Source organism: Danio rerio, chromosome 6 (genome assembly GCF_052040795.2).
Source record: "Danio rerio strain M-AB ecotype USA chromosome 6, GRCz13ab, whole genome shotgun sequence".
Taxonomy (NCBI): Eukaryota; Metazoa; Chordata; class Actinopteri; order Cypriniformes; family Danionidae; genus Danio; species Danio rerio.
This window is the reverse complement of record NC_141026.1, coordinates 2,186,797-2,210,000: the sequence shown is the minus strand read 5'-3', so window position 1 is coordinate 2,210,000 and position 23,204 is coordinate 2,186,797. Positions and strand designations below refer to the sequence as shown.

General features: G+C 36.3%; 2 protein-coding genes across 10 annotated transcripts in view; both read left to right on the top strand.

Moving 5' to 3' along the window:
- The window catches only part of chchd6b (coiled-coil-helix-coiled-coil-helix domain containing 6b), a 19,672-nt gene extending 3,662 nt beyond the window's left edge, over nucleotides 1–16,010 (top strand). Inside the window, exons 5-9 of one of the 9 annotated variants that reach the window (XM_087255517.1) lie at nucleotides 1,360–1,380; nucleotides 3,634–3,717; nucleotides 11,558–11,628; nucleotides 12,683–12,818; nucleotides 15,854–16,010. In XM_087255517.1, coding sequence (XP_087111643.1) covers nucleotides 1,360–1,380; nucleotides 3,634–3,717; nucleotides 11,558–11,628; nucleotides 12,683–12,818; nucleotides 15,854–15,877 — 336 coding nt within the window. In that variant the 3' untranslated portion in view covers nucleotides 15,878–16,010. 9 annotated transcript variants of the gene reach the window in all.
- The window catches only part of plxna1b (plexin A1b), a 744,633-nt gene that overhangs the window by 505,616 nt on the left and 215,813 nt on the right, over nucleotides 1–23,204 (top strand). The window lies entirely within an intron of this gene.

Genomic DNA, 23,204 nt, shown 5'->3' with positions numbered 1-23,204 from the left:
AATATATATTTTTGTGTTTTAATATGATTTCTATAGCAGGACAAACATTTTTAACGTTTTCAAATGCTGTAAAAGTGTTTAGAATTAATATTTAATTACAACATTTCTGTCAACGAAGATTTGCGTCATAGCCTGCGACACACGTTTCTATCAGCAAGGCGGGATGCCAGGCAGGTGGCTGTTGTAAACAAACCGGGAGATAATAAAGCACGGAAAACCGTTCACAGATGGCGACTACATGAAGGAGTCATTCATCAAAATATTAGAACACCTATTTGCAGACTTCAAAAACAAAACCAAGATAATACAAAAATTAAAGACATACCTTTCTCCGCTAAACAGTGAAGGAAAGGGCTATTAAAATGGCAGTAACATCACCGATCAGCAAACCAAGAACATTAATTCAGTGCCAGTATACTCAATTGCCTGTACTGTGACCATTATTCAACGCGCTTTTATGCAGGTATGTGAACTCTGATGGGCCGCAAGAAGAAATGATCAAATTAATACCACTAATAAGACAAGAGGCTGTGCTGAAGTGTTTAAATGACAACACAATAAACACCAACCACCTGATTTCAGTGGCTATTTAATCATGAAGGCTCATTATGTATTTGTAGCCAACTTACTCATTTATTTAGTAGGCTAATATAGCTAATATAGATACATACAGCATGTGTTTCCTTCATTATAAGGCTTATATAAGACTTTACATTTTTTTGTGGCTCCAGGCATATTTGTTTTTTGTTTTTTTTGGTCCAATATGGCTCTTTCAACATTTTGGGTTGCCGACCCCTGATCTAGACGCACTCATCTATACTCTCACATTATGATGAACATGTGTGATGCTATATGACTGTTGAGCAGTAGATGGCAGCAGTGTGTCTGCATCTAGTGCTGTCTGAGGTGATGCTTCTCTTTTAATTGCACAGTGTGTCATTTTTAATAACCAGGCTTCTTTGTTAATTATAATTAATTATTTTGCATGTAAAGCGTTTATTACTGATGATTACCGTATTTGATTTGGTTGATTTTTGTCTCAGCTGGTGTGATTTCTGAATGCGCTGATATGATCATACGTGTATATTCAGGCTCCACTAATCGCCAGTTCATTCATTATCTCCAATCAAACCACTGTCAGTAATGTGGGAATCCCAGCAGAAGCAGATCTGAAAACCGTCCTATCAGAAGCCATCGGTTCAGATACAATCTGCATAAATTAAATCCTTTTATTTTGAAGCACAGTTCTTTTCACTGATTTATTTGCTTGTGTAATGTTGAATATTGGGTAAATATGAGCTCCACTGGATGTAATGTTTCATTATTATTGTTTTTCTCCTCGTCTCTGTGGTTTCTCAGCCAGATGAGTTGAGTTTCCGGGTAAGATCTGCTGTAAATTTGACTGTTTTTGTGTCACTTATTACAAATGCATGTGGTTCAGTGATGACAAGTGATAGTTTAATCATCAAAACAACAGAACGTGTAATGCAAAAAATAATAAAAAATAAAAAATAAATAAATAAATAAAAAATTTATATATATATATATATATATATATATATATATATATATATATATATATATATATATATATATAATTTATTATTATATTTTTAGCACTTTAGAATGAATAAAATAGTTTTTTTTTTATAGTTTACAGAAAAATCCTGTCAGTAATTTTGAGAACAAGAATAAAATTAGATATTAAAAGAGGCCCTGACATACACATTAATTATCATTTGAATTTTTTATATTTTCCACTTTCCACTTCCATCACGCCACTAGGTTTCTTTATCAGCTAAATAAATAAATAAATAATTTATTAAATACTGGTTAAAATAACAATATTGTATTTTTATAGAAATGTGTGTTGCACTGAGCCATTTTCACTATATTTTGACATTTAATTTTTTTCGTATTTGACAAATAGGTGAAATAAGATCTCCCATCTCTTTATTAAAGCTCTTTATCTTCAACAAAGTATAATAACAAATATTTAAGCAATATTTAAAAAGAACTAGAACTAGTGGTTAGAAAATCACCACACCCGTTTTAGCAATTGCCGTGCACGTCTTTTTATTGATTTTATTACATTTCTGTAAAGGGAAATAAAAATTGTATTTATTAAATTAATATATTACAAAAGCTTTTTAATTTCAATTTCAATAAAAAAATTTAATTAAAGTTATATGTGTTGAATTAAAATTAAGAAGCATATTTGCAAAGTTTATTTTTTATTATTATAATTAAAATTATATTTATTAAATTAAAATTTAAATATTATGACAGCTTTTTTATTTACAATCTTTATTTTTATTGTTATAAAAAATATATTTATTAAATTAAAATTAAATAGTTATAACAAAGCTTTTTATTTTCAATGTTTATTTTTATTATTATAATTAAAACTATATTTATTAAATTGAAAAGTTATAACAAGATTTTATTTACAATAATTTTTTATTATTATGATTAAAATTATAGTTATTAAACTAAAATTTAAATATTATAACAAAGCTTTTTACTTGCTATGTTTATTTTTTAAAGAGAAATTAAATCTATTATATTAAAAATAAAGTTATAACAAGATTTTATTTACAGTCTTTATTTTTTATAATTATAATTAAAATAATATTTATTAAATAAAACTTTAACTTTGTGTTGAAAATTAAGAAATGTTTATTTTTTATAATAATTAAAACTATATTTATTAAATCAAAATTGATATACTATAACAAGCTTTTTATTTGCAATCTTTATATTTGTATTATTATAATTAAAATTATATCATTAAATTAAAATAAAAAGTTTTAACAAAAGATTTTATTTACAATCTTTATTTTTTTATTATTATTATTTAAATAATTGATTTTTAATTAAAATTTAAATATTATAACAAAGCTTTTTATTTGCAATGTTTATTTTTTATTTTTTTAAAGGAAATTTATATTTATTTATTTTATTAAAAATAAAAAGTTATAACAACTTTCTATTTGCATTTTTTTATTTTTTGGAAATTAAAATATATTTAGTTTTGCTCTCAAACCAAATATTTTCATTGACTAATAAATAAACAAATCTGACTCCATTTAGATTTACAGTATATATGTTTATTGCAATATTCTAAGTTTTTAAATTTGGGGGTTTAATTTTAGGGTTTAAATTTGTGAGGGTAATATTTGGCTTAGAAAGTATTTAGAGCAATAAAAGTCTGTGTGTGTGTGTGTGTGTGTGTGTTTGTGTTTGTTTCCAATTTTTATTTAAATCCTGTGCATTTGTGTAATTGATTTTTGTATTTTATTTTAGTCTAGTTTTGTATTTGTTTCATGCAACTACAGTACACACAAACAAACACACATATACAGGCAGTGCATGTGTGTGATATCCTACCTGCAGCTCAAGTGTGGTTTTGTTCTGCCCCATCGTGCTTTGTGTGTTGTGTATTTGCATCTGATGTTCATATCAAGTCTGTCATCACAGAAAGCTTTTGTCTTGCATGCCTCTCCACTCTTTCTATTGTGGACTTCTCCATTATCTGGCAGCTTCCATCATTTGTCAGGTACATCATGCAGACTTGTGTTGAATTGCAGATGAGCTGGAGAGGTTGATGAGTTTATTCTGTGTCTCCATCAGGCCCGGCAGCTGAAGAAGAAGGAGAATGAGCTCAAACATCTGGAGCAGTTTTATAAAGAGCAGCTACAGCTGATGGAGAAGAAGGTAAACACACACACACACACACAGTTGAATACAATAATGATTGTATAATAACAATAATACTGTTATTTATTTATAATTGTTTATATATTCATTACAAAAAATAAAACATAAAATAAACAAATAAATATATGCATGTTTATTCTTTTATTTATTTATTTATTTTGAGGGGGAGCTGTGCCCCAGTAGAGCTTTATGTCCAGCAATATGCCTGGTCTAATACAATATTTGGATACTTTAAAACGTCACATGACCTGACCTGCTGTTTATGATCTCATCATGCATCAGATGTTTGTGAGGTCATTTGCAGGGATGTCTTTGAGAGTTTGAAACGCAGCCAGCGAGTAATAATCTGCTGCTGAACACACACTCTGAGCGCTGGTGTTTCCACAGACTGCGTCTCTTTGATGTGTGCGCTTCAGGCTGCAGATGATTTGTTCTCTCTGATGTTTCTCGCTCATGTTAGTGTGTCTGGAGTGTTTCTGCGTTTATAAATACTGTTGTGTTCATATATGGGATAGAAGAGATCGTCTCTAGCTGATCTGCAGCACTGATGCTTCTCATGAGCTGTGTGTGTGTGTGTGTGTGTGTGTGTGTGTGTGTTATTTGGTTTGAGTGTTTGAAAGTGTATTTTCCATTTGTGTGTGAATATATGTAGGTTGTGAATGTGTGTATGTCTGTGTGTGAGTGTATGTGTATGTATTTATGTGTGTGTGCGCATATGAGTGTTTTTGGTAGTGAGTGTGTATGTCTGTGTGTGTGTGTGTGTGTGTGTGTCTACTTGGTTGTAAGTGTCTATGTGTGTGTGAGCGTGCATTTGCCTTTGAATGTATGTGTATGTCTGTGTGTGACAATGTGTGTGAGTGGGCACTTCTGAATGTGTGGATGCGTGTGTGTGTGTGTGTGTGTGTGTGTGTGTGTGTGTGTGTGTGTGTGTGTGTGTGTGTGTGTGAGTGAGAATTTTTCTCAGAGATCTTAACTGAAGCGTTTCAGATTAGTGTGTGTAGGCTGAATCTTAAAAATGTGAGCCGTCATTTACAACTAACACACACACACACACGGCAGCAGTTTAAATGCACACATGACAGACGAGAGCAGATTAAAGGTCTCACCTCAATAGAGCAGGAGACGCAGAAAAGACTTCAGCGCTACAGGAGTGTGTGTGTGTGAGTGTGTGTGAGAGTTTGTGTGCAACAGAGTGTATGTATGAGAATCTGTGTGTGTGTGTGTGTTTGTGTCAGAATAAATGTATGAGTCTATCTGTGTGTGCGTGCGTGTGTGTGTGTGCGCATGCGTGTGTGCGTGCGCATGTCAGAGTGTGTGTATGAGATCAGGGAGAGTGTGAATGGTACAATCTCTGATATGCTCTCACAGATTCTCAGAGTGTGTATAAAATATGTGTGCGCATGTATGAGAATCTTTCTGTGTGTGTGTGTGTGTGTGTGTGTGTGTGTGTGTGTGTGTGTGTGTGTGTGTGTGTGTGTGTGTGTAATAAAGTCTGTGTGTCTGCGGGTGGTGTGTCAGTGTGGGTATTAAGAATCTATGTGTGTTGGTATCTTTGTGTGTGTGTGTATGTGCACATGTAAGAGAGTGTATACGAGTTTCTATGTGTGTAATTGTGAAAGAGAGAGCATGTATGCATGTGTATGTGTGTGAGAAAGTGTGTGTAAGAAAAAGAGTGTGTGTGTGTTCATGTCAGAGTGTGTATATGAGAATCTGTGTGTGTGTGTGTGTGTGTGTGTGTGTGTGTGTGTGTGCGTGCGTGTGTGTATGTGTGCATGTGTATGTGTGCATGTCAGAGAGTGTGTATGAGAATCTGTGTTTGCGTGTCAGAGAGTGTATAACAATATGCGTGTGCATGTATGAGAATCTGTGTGTGTGTGTGTGTGTGTGTGAAAGTCTGTGTCTATGTGGATGTTGTGTCAGTGTGTGTATTAAGAATCCATGTGTGTTGGTATCTGTGTCTCTTTCAAACACAAACACACACACACACACACACACAATCAAACACATGTACAGACTTATTCACTCACATGCATGCACACACACACACACACACACACACACACACACACACACACTCAAATACACTCTCACACAGATTCATAAACAAACACACAACAAAATACAGACTCACATGCATACACACACACACACACACACACACACACACACACACACATACATATACGCTCCCTCACACATACATGCATATATAAACTCTAAACCAAATACAGACTCTCATGCACACACACACACACACACACACACACACACACACACAGATCCTTATCTGGCAGTCTTTCTCTTGTGTGTGTCTCATCTCCACTCCGTCATGTAATGTTCATCTGCTGCTTCTCAATAAAGGCTTTGTGCTTTTCATTCTGTCAAGCGTTTGTCAGAATAATCCAGAGTGAGCTGCTGGAGGGCTCAGATCTGCTGCAGGAGTCTGAATATTAGCAGAGGATTTACCTGGACAGCAGGTGTCCTCCACATCAGTGCTCTTCATACACTCACAATACACACATCAAATCAGCCTGAACCAGAAGCTGTGACCATTTCTGTTCTTCATATTGTGACGCAGTTCCTAGAGAAACTGAATAGTAAATGAAATGACAGCGCAGCAGGCGTCACACTGTATTTTTGTTTTTTATAAATATGTTTTTTTATTTTTGAGTCTGTAATAAAGTTTGACACGATATAATAATGTCATCAAGACTTACTCTGCTTTCTCAGGCACTGATTGAGGCCTTTGCCTTCCATATAAGCCACCTCTGATACCAAATGATCAACTAGAAGTCAAGTTATTACACTCTCAGAAATAAACGTGAGCTGTCACTAGGGTGGAACCTTTTCAAAAAGTGCACATTTGCACTTTAAGGGTCCATATTGGTACCTCAAAAGTATATATTAGTACCTGAAAAATTTAAGAGGAAAACTTTTGTACTTTTTAGGTACTAATATGTCCCCTTGAGGTATTAATACAAGATGATCCAAGGTGTCCATATCCGGGACCAGGCCGTATCCTGAGCTGCTGCTGCTGCTGCGCTGGTGGTCATGGGGGAGTGGAGAGCATGAGACTGATTCCAGTGACGCTCCAGGGACAGATGAGTCTTCGCTGAGGCCAGCTTCCAGCCTCCACTGCTGAGACTGCAGCTCTGCACAAGACTTTTGGCCAGCGGAGAAATTAAAACGGTCGTGCCGAGCTGAGTCTGGTTCTCTCAAGGTTTTTTTTCTTCACTCTCCTATTGGTGAAGTTTTTTTTTCCTCTCCGCTGTCGCCACATTGCAAAAAATGCTTTTCTTACTTAGATTTTTTGTCTTGGTTCTAGTCCAAATATCTAAAAGTTCCTAAATCAAGAAGAATTTTCTAAACAAGCTAAACATATTGCCTTGTTTTGAGAAACATGCCAATATTAAGTCAGTTTTTACTTAAAACAAGCAAAATAACCTGCCAATGGGGTAAGCAAAATAATCTTACGTCAAAAGAAAAAACAAGATTATTTTGCTGACCCCATTGGCAGATTATTTTGCTTGTTTTAAGTAAAAACTGACTTAATATTGGCATATTATTTCTCAAAACAAGGCAATATGTTTTGCTTGTCTAAAAAAATGCTTCTTGATATATGAAATTTTAGATATTTAGACTAGAAACAAGACAAAAAATCTAAGTAAGAAAAGCATTTTTTGCAGTGCACTGGCTCGCATGGTTCAGGATCTGAAAAGCTACTCAGATGAATTTGCTTTTCAGTGTTTGGACTCTCAGTAATGACTTTAAACCACACTGAACTGAGCTAAACTGAACTGAACTTAAACACTGAAAACTGAACCACCCTCATCCAGTTACTATGACCATTTATGTAAAGCTGCTTTGACGACATTGTAAAAGCGCCATACAAATAAAGCTGAATTGAATTGAATTAATATGGACCTTTAAGGTACAACCCCAGTGACAGCTCGCATCCCTTTATTTCTGAAGTGTCCTTACTGTTCCTTGAAACTTGGATACATTTCTCCTAAATTTATATTCCCCAACATATCTCCCATTTGTGATCAGTGCAAATCAGAAGAAGCTGATTTAGCTCATAGTTTTGTATTCTGTCATGAAATACAGGGATTCTGGAATGAGGTCTTTAAAGTGCTTTCAGATGTTCTTGACCAACATATAGATCCTGACCCAATGCTTATTATATTCGGACATTCTGATTATACATATTCATTGAGCAGTCCACAACAGAAATTCCTTGCACATTGTTTGATTACAGCCAAAAAGCTGCTATTATTGTATTGGAAAAATGTTAATCCTCCAACTGCCAAACTATATGGCTTGAAGAATTGACATCTACTCTGCACCTGGAACGAACCAGATTTATTTTAAAAGGCAACATTGGACAATTTCAGAAAATTTGGGGCCCTTTCTTTTGTTACTTCATGGGGAATTCTTCCCCCCAAAGCAATGTATTGTAACTAAAAGTTGTTTTGATTATCACTGTAGTGTATACTTGTTGTTTGTTTTGTTTTTGTAAATGTATGCATATCAGAATACTAATCCTGGAATCTGTGATTATTATAAGTTTATTCAACGACCAAATAAAACTGATTTGACAAAAAAAAAAAAAAAAACTTGGATAAGCAACATTTCTCAGGTAGTAAAGTCGGCGTTTCATTCAGAAAGATGAAGAAAAGGCTTTGCGTAGAGTTATTAGAATCAGACTCTGGGAGGGGCGTGGTTAATTATAGCTGCTTTTCCACTATCGTGCCAAACCGTTCTACGAACACTTCGGTGCGGTTACAGTTGTTTCTCCACTGAGCCTGGAACGGCGCGGCACGATTACAAACCGTTCTCGGCACGGTTATACAATCGTGCTGAACTGTGCCGACAGATTCTGTGTGTTGATGTCGCGGCTCTGTTGCTAAGCTACCACAGCTGGCTCAGCAGAAGCGCTAGTCATCAGACATCCTCAATAAATACAGTACATTTAATATAAAATAATGATCCAGGTCTAAACGATACAGTTTGAAAAGGGTTTTAAAACCATAGAGCAGTCTCTGGCAGAGAAGTGAATAACTCATCACTCTTACGAAGATATTTTATTAAAGTTATTATTTCATGGACTTGTCTTGAATACAGACCTACTTCGCCTGCCTGAATGTGAGTTTATTGCACGCAGCGCTGTATTTCCAGCCTGATCTCACGAGAAAATGTAAGTATTTTACGTTTTGGCAATTTAGTGGCTAATTCGTACGAATTCGTATGAGTTCAGTCGTAAGAAAATGTACGATTTTAAAAAGGAGGCGTGGCACCTAACCAAACCCACACACCCTCATTGGGGGATACGCAAATCGTACTAAAATGTACGAATTTGTACAAATTAGCCACTAAATGAAAAAGTTACGAATTGCCTTGAGATTGTGTTGGTATTTCACAGCACAAAACTCGCTCTGATCCGGGATCCGACTTGCGCTGCTGACTTTTTTCTTCTGCTGCGCATCGAATAAAGCGAATAAAGTCACGCTTAGCATCGTCGATGTCCAAATTCCACAACAACATCACTATATCCATGGAACACGAACTTGCAGACTCTTTTAACAACGAGGAAATAATTGCACTTTTTTATTCAAAGCCAGGACAGCTTGTTAATAGCGGCGAGACCACCTGAAGGACGGTGTGTTGTAATGTCCAAAAGACTTTGCTTGAAAGCTTTAGGAAGCGGCACTGTAACTGTCCAGGGTACTGTTGTATGATTTTTATTATAGCATATGCACTAATAAACAAGTCAAAAGAATGAATGAATTCTAAGCAGAGTCAAACATCACTGTCCTAATGAAATCAAGGCATGATCATATTTTATTTTGGTTAAATAAGCGTGATCAAGAGGCCTTTCATATAAGCCACTGCTGATACCAAATGATCAACTAGAAGTCATGTTATTATTGGTTGTTCCTAAAACTTGGATAGGCAGAAAAGGGTTTGCGTAGAGTTATTAGACCCTAGCAGACTCCTCCTGCTCCTTATTTCTGATGTCAAAACTGACAGCTGGAGGGGCGTGGTTAAATGTTAGCCACGCCCAATACCTCAGACAGACACACAAGCCCCTTTCACACAGTGATACCGGTAAATATCTGGAAAATTTCCGGAACGACTTTACCGTTATATTCAAAAAAGCGCTGTTCACACAGGCGAGGACGTTACGGAAATTTTCCGGAAAAGATCATTCACACATCCATTCCAAAATACCGGTAAATTCTGCCATCATTCACCACAAATGAGCTTTAAACGGCTGCGCTTGTATTTGTAAACATTTGACTAAATTACAAACTCTGTGGATGATCAATATTGTGAACAACTTTCGCAGGATCACTTTCGCATGTCGAGATGTACATGATATGTGTGTGTGCTGGCGCTCACAGGCTGTTTCACAGGCACACGCAAAGCTAGAAGGTAAACAAACAACGGCTTATCATAAGCATCTCATCGATGATTATTTACACAGTTGGCATTAAGAAGAACATATAAACGTGATCTGACTAACTTCTAGCAGCTAAATGTGTCTGGGAAAATATTCAAAGGCTTTTATTTTCATAAACTGCGCGGACGTGAATGCGTCTGACTGTTGTGATTGGCTAAAGCAGACGTCTCACGTCAGCAGGTTCTAGACGTGCACGCGCTTATTACGGCAATCTTCCTTCTGCGTTCACACAGCGCAGCATTCCGGCAAATTACCGGTAATGTTACAACTTCTCCTTCCGGAAAATAGCCAGAATGAATTTACCGGTATTTTCAAAAAGGGCCTGTTCACACATACAAGCTTTCCGGAAAATTGCCGGTAATATTCCGGAAAGGTCTGTATGTGTGAAAGGGGCTATACACACTCATTTAAACATTAAAAAAGGCCATCTTGGTGGCTCCAGTGAGAAATGAGTAGTAGCAGTCAAGTAAAAAGGAGAGTTGTGTTGTTATTATTCCGGCAGAATGATGTCTGTTTGTCCTGTGTGTCTCTTTCTCTCTCTTCTGTGGGCTAATTGTAGATTTAATAAGATAACTGTGTTTAATGACTGCAGCTGTGTGATGATACAGACCTGGAGATCATGTAATTACACTGACAGATTATCATCACTGGATTGTGTTTGTGTTGTGCTGAATTTAAGCGCTCAGATCTGAAGCTGCTGAATATTTATATTTGCTGTTGCACTGATTTATTTCCCTCGCATCTGTTGGCACCAAAACATCTTCATTTAGATTTCGTCGACAATTTTACAATTGTAGTTATAGTTTTATAACTGTGTTTAAAAAAAAAATCCAAGTTGCATGATGTAAACTGAGAGCAAGTGTCAGAATCGAGGTGTGAAAGTCCTAAACTCTTGATCGTCCTGCTTTAATGGAGCTGAATGTTGGTGTCTGTCTGTAATGTGGCCGTTGGATCTGCTCGGCTGTGTTTGTTATTGTTTTAACTGCTGTGTAAATACCCATAAAACCCAGTAGATAAAACGTAACGACGCCTCAGTCTGTCCAGAGATGCGCTGACAGAGCAGAAAAATAACAACATGGCTTTAACCCATGCGCCTGTTGCATTGTGGGATTGCTTCAGAGCTGCAGGAGAAATCCACTCTCAGCAAAGCAAGGATGAGTTATATGTTGTTTTTATTGCCTGATGAATTTGCTTGATAAATGTCGAGATCTTGAGTGTGTTTACTGACTGTAAATGGAGGAAACAGGAAAACAAACACAATGTTTCAGGATTTGACTGTTGTGTGTGCTTTATGAATGAAAGCTGACTCTCTCTGTGTGTGTGTGTGTGTGTGTGTGTGTGTGTGTGTGTGTGTGTTTGCTTGTGTTTCTGCAGAACTCTGAGTATTATCAGCAGAATCTACACATGTATGAGAAGGAGGCGGATAAAGCAGAGGCCACGGTCAGGTGAGTACAAATGTATGTGTTATTGTAGATGCATATACTAATTACACTGTGAGGAAAAAGCTACTGTGTGGGAGAAATTTTGTTTCTATGGGTATAAACTACAGTATATAATAATACCTTTTAAACATCTCCAATTAGGGCTCTAGTGTACAATTTTGACCAAAACAAACTACTTTTAGACTTTTTTTTTTTTTTAATTTTGTTATATAATTTATTTTTTTGTTTTTTATTTATTTTATTTTTTGTTATGTTTTATTATTTTTATTTATTTATTTTATTAATTTATTTTATATATTTTTATTTTCGTTTTGTTTTATTATTTTTATTATTTTTTAAATTAATAAATTTTGTTTATTCTTTTTATTTTTGTTTAAATAAATAATTATTATTATTTATTTATTATTTTTTATTTATTTTTGTTTTATTATTTTTTATTTATTTTTGTTTTGTTTTATTATTTTATTTATTTTTAATGTTTTATTTTTTATTTACTTATTTATTTAAATTAATTAATTTTTATTTAGTTTTAATTAATTAATTGTATTTTTATTTTGTTTTATTATTTTTTGTATTAATGAGTTTATTATTATTATTTTGTTATGTTTTATTTATTTATTTAATTAATTTTTTTTCTTTATTTGTTATGTTCATTTATTTTATTTCATTTTATTTTATTTATTTTTTGTTTTGTTTTATTTATTTATTTGATTTATTTATTTTTGTTTTGTTTTATTATTTTTTCTTTTTATTATTTTCTTTTATTTTTTTGTTTTCTTTAATTATTTGTTTATTTTTTTGTTTCATTATTTTTATTTTATTTATTTTTATTTTGTTTTATTATTTTTATTTTTGTTTTGTTTCATTATTTTTATTTTATATTATTTAATTTTTTTTCTGATTCTAATATCATATGCAGATTGAGTATTTCTGCAAGCCACTAGAAGGCAGCACTGCTACTCTATCGTTTACTGCCAACTTTGTATGATGGTAATACATGCTTATATGAACATGAGGTGTGTGTCTGTGTGTGTGTGTGTGTGTTTGTTTGTTTCAGGCCTCGTCCTATGAGTCCTGTGTGTTCTGAGCTGCAGTCTCAGGTGTTGAGCTGCTACAGACTGAACAAACACCAGTCACTGCTGTGTTCACAGATCGCCAGAGAATACATGAACTGCATCAACTCCTCCAAGAAGGTACACAGGGCTTTATTACACATGCACAATATTGCTTAATATTCATTCAAGTCCATTTAGCAAAGCAGCACGGTGGCTCAGTGGTAAGCACTGTCACCTCACAGCAAGAAGGTCGCTGATTCGAGTCCCGGCTGGGTCGGTTGGCGTTTCTGTGTGATATTAAACATGTTTATCTGAACAGTCAGGATCAGATATGTCAGGTGTTTTGTAACCGCAGTGAAGATGCAGGAGTGTTTGGTGCTGCTGTAAGTGTGTGTGTGTGTGTGTGTGTGTGTGTGTCTCTCAGCTCTGGTGAGTGTGATCAGACTCCTGCTGATGATGAAACATCAGGCTGATAGCGCTGAGAGCTTTGCTCTGCTCATCTGCTCATCTCATCATATAACACATGCACACTCATTGTGTCTGCAGGAAATAAGAAGCAGCACGAGTGTGTGTGTGTGTGTGTGTGTGTGTGTGTGCATTTGCGACAGACTCATTTAATACTGGATCATTCATGCATCGTAAAACACACACACACACACACACACAAACACGCGCAGATGACAGCAGCTTTTATTAGAGATGAGTTGAGTGTATGTATGTGTGTGTCTGTGTGTGTGTGAGTGTCTGTGTTTGAGTCTGCGAGTGTGTGTGTGGGTGAATGTGTCTGTCTGTCTGAATATGTGTGTGTAACTGTCATCGTGTGAATGACTGTATGTGTGTGTGGGCATCAATAACACACTCGTTTAATACTGGATCATTTGTGTGTGTGTGTGTGTGTGTCTGCGAGTATGTATAATGTGTATCTGTGTGTGCGCATATGTCTGTCTGCATAGGTGTGTTTGTGTAACTATCAGCGTGTGAGTGACTGAGTCTGTGTGTGTGTGTTTGTGTGTGTTTCTATGCGCATGTGTGTGTATTTCTGTGTGCACATGTGTTTGTGCATGCTTAAATGTATGCATGTTCGTTAGTGTGCGCTTGCACATGCATGCGTGTTTGCGAGTGTGTATGTCTGTGTGTGTGTAACTGTCAGCGTTTGAGGGACTGATTGTGTGTGTGTGTGTGTGTGTATGTCTTTGCATAGATGTGTGTGTAACTGTCTGCATGTGTGTTTGTTTATATGTGCATGTGTGTGTGTTTGTGTCTAGGTGTGTGTGTGTCTGTGCAAATGCGAGCGCATACATAAGCATGTATGAGAGTGTGTGTGTGTCTCTGTGTATAAGCTTGTCTGTCAGTGAGAGCGTTAGTGAATGTGGGTCTGGATGTTGCAAGTGTGTTTTTGTGTGTGAGCTTGTCTGTATGCATGCATGTATGTGCGTGTGTGGATGTGGAAGTGTGTGTAAAGCCAGTATAGTGACCATGGGCCAACTAGAGCGGGCGCTCTGCCACAGCTACTGAAGTGAAACGGCACTAATGAAAGACATTTACATTCAGAAGAACAGAAGAGAGCAGAGCAGAGCAGAGCAGGCCACGGCTGAAGACCAGCAGAGATTGACGGCTCACACACACTGAAGATGAATGAATGAGTGAGTGGTAACCCGATGTAAACAGAGATCACTGATAGACACACACACACACTGGCTACATGATGCAACAATATTCCAGCGACAAGCAATTGTGTGTGTGTGTGTGTGTGTGTGTGTGTGTGTGGTCAGGTATAAAGTGAGCAGCAGATTAAGGTGCAGAGATCAGGTCAGATAAGAGCGTCTCTCCTTCACTGTGTGTGTGTGTGTGTGTGTTATCTCTGTGATCATACAGTCATTATGTACAGTCGCTCTTCTCTCTTTAAATCCTGCAGTGTGATTCTGATCTGTACAGTAGTGCTGTAGTACAGTAGTTTAGTGCTGTTATCAAACGTAATTGACCAAACATGCTGTGTTTGAGAGTGAAATGCATCATGTGACCCTGAAGACTGCAGTAATGATGATGAAAATCCAGTGTTAAATCTCACAAGTAAACAGCGCTTAAACTACATTCAGTGAGGAAAGGGTGATTATCAATAATAAACACATTTTACAAATATTTTACTGTAGTTTTTCCCTTTTTTTGCTTTATTAAATGAAGAGGGCCTCTTTTAAGAACATTTTTGAGAAATTATATTGATCCCAAACATTTAACCAAGTTTGTGTACCTGGTAATGCATTTACATACAAGATACATTATGGGGCCCAAATGTCCCCTCAAGTATAGCAATACGAGTAATTGTAGACCTTATGGGGACATTTTTGGTGTGTGTGTTTGTGTGCAGACCTGGTAATCTCTGTATTATAGGGCCCAAATGTCCCCTCAAGTATAGCAATACCAGTAATTGTAGACCTTATGGGGACATTTTTTGGTGTGTGTTTGTGTGCATACCTGGTAATCTCTGTATTATGGGGCCCAAATGTCCCCTCAAGTATAGCAATACCAGTAATTGTAGACCTTATGGGGACATTTTTTGGTGTGTGTGTGTTTGTGTCCATACCTGGTAATCTCTGTATTATGGGGCCCAAATGTCCCCTCAAGTATAGCAATACCAGTAATTGTAGACCTTATGGGGACATTTTTTGGTGTGTGTGTGTTTGTGTCCATACCTGGTAATCTCTGTATTATGGGGCCCAAATGTCCCCTCAAATATATTAATACCAGTAATTGTAGACCTTATGGGGACATTTTTTGGTGTGTGTTTGTGTGCATACCTGGTAATCTCTGTATTATGGGGCCCAAATGTCCCCTCAAGTATAGCAATACCAGTAATTGTAGACCTTATGAGGACATTTTTGTTGTGTGTGTGTTTGTGTTCATACCTGGTAATCTCTGTATTATGGGGCCCAAATCTCCTCTCAGGTATAGCAATACCAGTAATTGTAGACCTTATAGGAACATTTTTTGTTGTGTGTGTGTGTGTTTGTGTGTGTGTTACCTGGTAATCTCTGTATTATGGGGCCCAAATGTCCCCTAAAATATAGCAATACCAGTAGTTGTAGACCTTGTGGGGACATTTTCTTGGTGTGTGTTGAATTAGTTGTGTAAAAATAAACTCTTGTTGATGCGTGTGTGTGTTTGTGTTTCTGCAGAATCTGCTGGTGAACCACGGATGAAGACGATGGTTTGATGCTGAAGAGACTCCACATCCGTCCTGTGTGTGTGTGTGTGTGTGTGTGTGTGTGCGTGCGTGTGTGTGTTTTAAGCTGATCTTCATTTACTGTGAGCAAATAAAGTCTCCTCAGCTTCTGTGTGTCTCTTCAGTCTCTCATTTCTTCACACACTCGAGTTGATCAGGCTGTTCTCTGCAGGCTCACGCTCATCAGCAACCGTTACACACCTGTGGACTCCAGATAAAACCATTTCTTTGTTTTGCTCTTGTTGACTTCTCATGTTTTTCTTTACATTATTTCTTTATAAATGGCAAATATATTTATTTTATTTGACTGATTTCTCCGTTTTCTTTTAACGTTTCGTTTTAATTATCTTGTTTCTCATTTTTAAAAAATCTAGATATAATTGTCTGATTTATTGATTTGGTTTATTAAGAATTTGTTTTTCAGCTTTTCTACTTTTTTTTGTTTTGATTTTTTCAAAATTAATTTTCCCCATTTTTGGCTCCCTGTGAAGTGTTTTATTGTTGCTGTTTGTTTGTTTAATTTTGCATGATTGTTGTATTGTTTTTTTTTCTAAAAAGTAAAATTGAATTTGGATCATTTGAGTGGAATAATACTAATAATAGAGCCTCATTTATTTTACAAAAATACTGTAAATTTGTTATGAAAATTGTTGAATTTATATAACAAAATTACATTTTTATTATAGTGAAATTATTATCATTTTGCTATTAGTATTAGAATAATATAATTTATTATTATTACTATCATTATTTGTATTACTACTGCTACTATTATTATTGTTGTGTCATTTTCGTTGGCTTATCCGCGGCTGGGTCGCAGGGCAGTCTTAGGGGAGAACCCCAGACTTCCCTCTCCCCAGACACTTCCTCCAGCTCCTCCGGGTGGATCCCATGGCATTTCCAGGCCAGCCGAGAGACATAGTCCCTCCAGCGTGTCCTGGGTCTTCCCTGGCCTCTTCCCGGTGGGACATGCCTGGAACACCTCCCTAGGTAGGCATCCGAAACAGATGCCCGAGTCACCTCAGCTGACTTCTCTCGATGTGGAGGAGCAGCGGCTCTACTCTGAGCTCCTCTCGGGTGTCATAGCTCCTCACCCTATCCATAGGGGTGCACCCTGCCAACCTGTGAAGGAAACTCATTTCAGCTGCTTGTATCCGAGATCTTGTCCTTTCCGTCTTGACCCAAAGCTCATGACAATAGGTGAGAGTAGGAACAGAGATTGACCGCTAAATCGAGAGCTTTGCCGTTCGGCTCAGCTCCTTCTTTACCACAACGGACCGGTACATCAACCGCATCACTGCTGCCACTGCACTGATCCGCCTGTCAATCTCACGCTTCATCATTCCCTCACTCGTGAACAAAACTCAGAGATACTTGAAATCCTCCACCTTGGGTAAGGACTTTCCTCCAACCTGGAGATGACAAACCATCTTTTTTTCGGTGGAGCACCATGGCCTCGGACTTGGAGGTGCTGATTCTCATCCCAGCCGTGTCACACTCTGCAGCAAACCGCCCCAGTGCATGCTGAAGGTCCATGTTCGAAGAAGCCAACAGAACAACATTATCTGCAAATAACAGAGATGAAATCCTGTGTTCCCCAAACCGGACCCCCTCCAGCACAAGGCTGTGCTTTAAAATTCTGTCCATAAAAATTATGATCAGAATTGGTGACAAGGGGCAGCCCTGCCGGAGTCCAACATGCACTGGACACAAGTCTGACTTATCAAACACACAGGAGAAGGCGACTTGGAGAAGGCATTCAACCGTGTCTCTCGTGGCATTCTGTGGAGGGTGCTCTGGGAGTATGGGCTCAGAGGCGCTCTGTTAAAGGCCGTCTCGAACCCAGGAGTGTGGTTCAACCATCGGCCAGATCCTCCTCTGCAGTACCCTGGGATACACTTTCCCAAAGTTTGGCAAAGTCTATGCCAGGGTACTATTATTATTATTATATATATTTTTATTACTATTATTATTATTTGTATTGCTGCTACTACTACTGTTATTATTATTATATTTTATTATTATATTATTATTATATATTTTGTTATTATTATTATTATATATATTTTAGTATTGTTATTATATTTTATTATTGTTATTATTATATATTATGTATACATACTATAATTATATATTATTATTATTATATATTATTATATTTTATTATTGTATATATTATATATTAGTATTATATATATATACAGTTGAAGTCAGAATTATTAGCCCCCTTCGATTTTTTTTCTTCTTTTTTAAATAATTTCCAAATGGTGTTCAACAGAGCAAGGTCATTTTTACAGTATGTCTGATAATATTTTTTCTTCTGGAGAAAGTCTGATTTGTTTTATTTCAGCTAGGATAAAAGCAGTTTTTAATTTTTTATGAACCATTTTAGGGACAAAATTATTAGCCTCTTTAAGCTATATTTTTTCTTGATAGTCTACAAAACAAACCACTGTTATACAATAACTTGCCTAATTCCCCTAACCTGCCTAGTTAACTTAATTAACCTAGTTAAGCCTTTAAATGTCACTTTAAGCTGTATAGAAGTGTCTTAAAAATATCATTTAAAATATTATTTACAGTAATCACGGCAAAGATAAAATAAATCAGTTGTTAGAAATGAGTTATTAAAATTATTATGTTTAGAAATGTGTTGAAAAAATCTTCTCTCCCTTAAACAGAAATTGGGGAAAAAATAAACAAGCGGTCTAATAATTTAACGGGGCTAATAATTCTGACTTCAACTGTATATATATAATTTTATAGTTATTGTATATATTATATATTAGTATTATATATATATATATATATATATATATATATATATATATTATTTTATAGTTATTGTATATATTATATATTAGTATTATATATATATATATTATTTTATAGTTATTGTATATATTATTAGTATTATTATATATATTATATATTATTATTATATTTTATTATTGTATATATTATATATTAGTATTATTATATATATATATTATTATTATATATATTATATATTATTATTATATTTTATTATTATATATTATTAGTATTATATATATATATATAATCTATATTATTATTATATTTTATTATATATATATATATATATATATATATATATATAATAAAATATAATAATAATATAGATTATATATATATATATATCTATATATATATATAAAGTAATAATATATACAATAACAATAATACAAATTATATATATATATATATATATTGTATATATATCTATATTATTATATTTTATTATATATATATATATATATATATATATATATATATATATATATATATATATATATATATATATATATTCGTATTAATATATATATATATATATATCATTTGTTAATGCTACTATTATTTTATTTATTATTAATATTATATTTATTTATTCCTAATAAATAAATTTTATTTATTCTTATTTATTATATCGATTTTTACATTGCAGAAATCACAGCATCCAACATATGATCAGTAATATTTCAATACAAAAGAAGTACCAGTTTAAGTCCAATATTAATTTTGGTGTTCGGGGGTTTAAATAATGGAACATATAACAGTCTTAGCATCATAGATTCAGATTTGCACAGATGCTGATGTGTGTTTCTGTGATGGTGAACATGAGCTGCAGTGAAATTGCTTTGATAACCGAGAGCTTCGTGACGTGCAGAGATAGATGTGTTTCCTCTATTGCTGATCCTCCGGGATCAGCGCTGGACTCTGTGTGTAATTGAAGTGTCGTGTGTTTTGATGTGTTGTGGATCTTCATATGAGTCTGATCTCTGTGTGTGGCACTGAGGTGAAACTCAGCCGCTCTCCGCTGAATTCAGCAGCGCTTTATTATGTTTGCAGAGTCCATATTAATATACGGATCAGGATATGAAGCCGCTGTCTTGTTTGATGTGGAATATTATATGGACTCACATAAAACTGCTCATGAAATACTGTCGGTCATGTTGCGCCTGCAGGATCCTGATAATTAGAGATGCTCTAAATTGATTCAATCATTTATCAATAATTGTTTATGAATATCTCAGCTGTTCTCAGCTAATTTAGATTTTGTTTTCACTCTTTTTTTGGCACAAAGTAGGTGGCGTGGTAGCTCAGTGATTAGCCCTGTGGCATCACAGCAATAAGGTTGCTGGTTTGAGTCCCGGCTGGATCAGTGGTGGAGTTTGCATGTTCTCCCCGTGTTGGCATGGGTTTCCCCCGGGTGCTCCGGTTTCCCCCACAATCCAAACACATGCAGCAATTAGAGGAACTAAATTGGCCATTGTGTATAAGTGTGTGTTTCCCAGTACTGGGTTGCAGCTGCAAGCGCATTGGCTGTGTAAAACATATGCTGGAATAGTTGGTGGTTGAAAATTAATAGATGAAAAACTGTCCGTAGTGCATGAGTGTGTGTGCATGTTTCCCAATGCTGGGTTGCAGCTGGATAGGCATCCGTTGCATAAAACATGCTGAAATAGTTGTAGGTTCATTACACTGTGGCGACACCTGATAAATAAAAAGACTAAGCCGAAAAGAAGATGAATGAATAAAAAATTGTCCGTAGTGTATGAGTGTGTGCATGGGTGTTTCCCAATACCAGGTTGCAGCTGGAAAGGCATCCGCTGTGTAAAACATGCTGAAATAGTTGGAAGTTCATTCCACTGTGGCGACACCTGATTAATGAAAAGACGAAGCCGAAAAGAAAATGAATGAATGAAAAATTGGCCGTGGGTGTTTCCCAATACTGGTTTGCAGTTGGAAGGGCATCCGCTGTGTAAAACATATGCTGGAATAGTTGGTGGTTCATTCCGCGGTGGTGACACCTGATTAATAAAGGAACTAAGATGAAAAGTAAATGAATAAATGAAAAATTGTCCGCTGTGTATGAGTGTGTGTGTATGGGTGTTTTTTTCCAATACTGGGTTGCAGCTGGAAGGGCATCTGTTGTGTAAAACATGCTGGCATAGTTGGCGGTTCATTCCACTGTGGCAACACCTGCTTAATAAAAAGCCTAAGCTGAAAAAAAAATGAATGAATAAAAAATTGGCCGTAGTGTGTGTGTGAATGAGTGTTTATGAGCGTTTCCCAGTACTGGGTTGCAGCTGGAAGGGCATCCGCTGGGTCAAACATATGCTGGAATAGTTGGTGGTTCATTCCGCGGTGGCGACACCTGATTAATAAAGGGGCTAAGCTGAAAAGTAAATGAAAAGATGAAAAACTGACCGTAGTGTTTGTGTATGAGTGTTTCCCAATACTGGGTTGCAGCTGGATAGGCATCTGTTGCATAATGGAATGCTGGAATAGTTGTCGGTTCATTCCATTGTGAAGACACCTGGTTAACAAAGGGACAAAGTAAATGAATGAATGAAAAATGGGCCATAGTGTGTGAGTGTGAATGAGTGAGTATGGGTGCTTCCGAGTACTGGGTTGCAGCTGGAAGGGCATCCGTTGCGTAAAACATGCTGGAATAGTTGGCGGTTCATTCAGTTGTGAAGACACCTGGTTAACAAAGGGATAAAGCTGAAAAGTAAATGAATGAATGAAAAATTGGCCATAGTGTGTGTGTGTGTGAATAAGTATGGGTGATTCCGAGTACTGGGTTGCAGCTGGAAGGGCATCCGGTGCGTAAAACATGCTGGAATAGTTGGCGGTTCATTCCGTTGTGGCGACCCCTGATAAAATAAGGGACTAAGCTAAAGGAAATGAATGATTGCCATGTTATTGGTTCCCAGCATCAGTGTGCGCTCTTGAAGATCTTCTGGTGTGTGAATGGCTCTGATGAACAGTGCTGACATTTGAGCAGACAGACGTTCTGATGCAGATATTCATATGTCATATATCACATATCATACAGCCTGCCGTATAAACATCATTTCAGCAGTGGAGTCATGTACAATCAGCAGCATCTGCACTAGCATTTACACAGAATCAGAGTAAGCAGATGTAGTGCCTGCATTAAACACATTCTCTGCATATGAAAATCCCTGTTTGTAGATTTAATTTGATGCACACGCAAATAAATGGACAGCTATTTGCATTAATGTTACAGTGTTATCAATTATTAGTGTTTTATGGTTCTTCATATCATGGAAAAGTGTATTTTGATGATGATGATTATAGTTGATGAATGTTTTCATGGCAGATATCAGCTTTATTGGCCGTGTTGAGGAGAGGGGGACTTTTATTTTGTGCGTGCGTGTGTGTGTGTGTGTGTGTGTGTGTGTGTGTGTGTGTGTGTGTGTGTGTGTGTGATCTGTTCTCTCTGAGTTAAAGATTCTACAGCCTGAAGCTCAGAAAGAGACACAGTGAAAGAATGTAAATGAGTGAAGGAAAGTTTCCCCACAGCAGCTGAGACAAACACAGAGACTGAGCTGCTGAGAGTCACACACACACACACACACACACACATCACACAAACACACACACATCACACAAACACACATCTCACAAACACACACCTCACAAACACACACATCTCTTAAACACACACACACACACACACACACACACACACACACACACACACACACACACACCTTACAAACTTGCATCTCACAAATACAAACACACATCTCTCACACACACATGAATCTCACAAATACACACACACATCTCACAAATACACACACACCTCTCACACACACATCACACACACATATGAATCTCACAAATACACACACACACATCTCTCACACACATCTCACAAATACACACACACATCTCTCACACACACATCACACACACATGAATCTCACAAATACACACACACACATCTCACACACACACATCACACACACATGAATCTCACAAATACACACACACATCTCACAAATACACACACACCTCTCACACACACATCACACACACACATGAATCTCACAAATACACACACCTCTCACACACACATCTCTCACACACACATCACACACACATGAATCTCACAAATACACACACCTCTCACACACACATCTCTCACACACACATCTCACACACATGAATCTCACAAATACACACACACATCTCTCACACACACATCACGCACACATGAATCTCACAAATACACACACACACACATCTCACAAATACACACACACCTCTCTCACACACATCTCACAAACACACACACATCTCTCACACACGCCTCACAAACATGCATCTCACACACACACACACCTCACACAGATATCTTACAAATACACACACACACATCTCTCACACACACCTCACAAACATGCATCTCTCACACACACACACACACACACACACACAAACATCTCACACAGATATCTCACAAA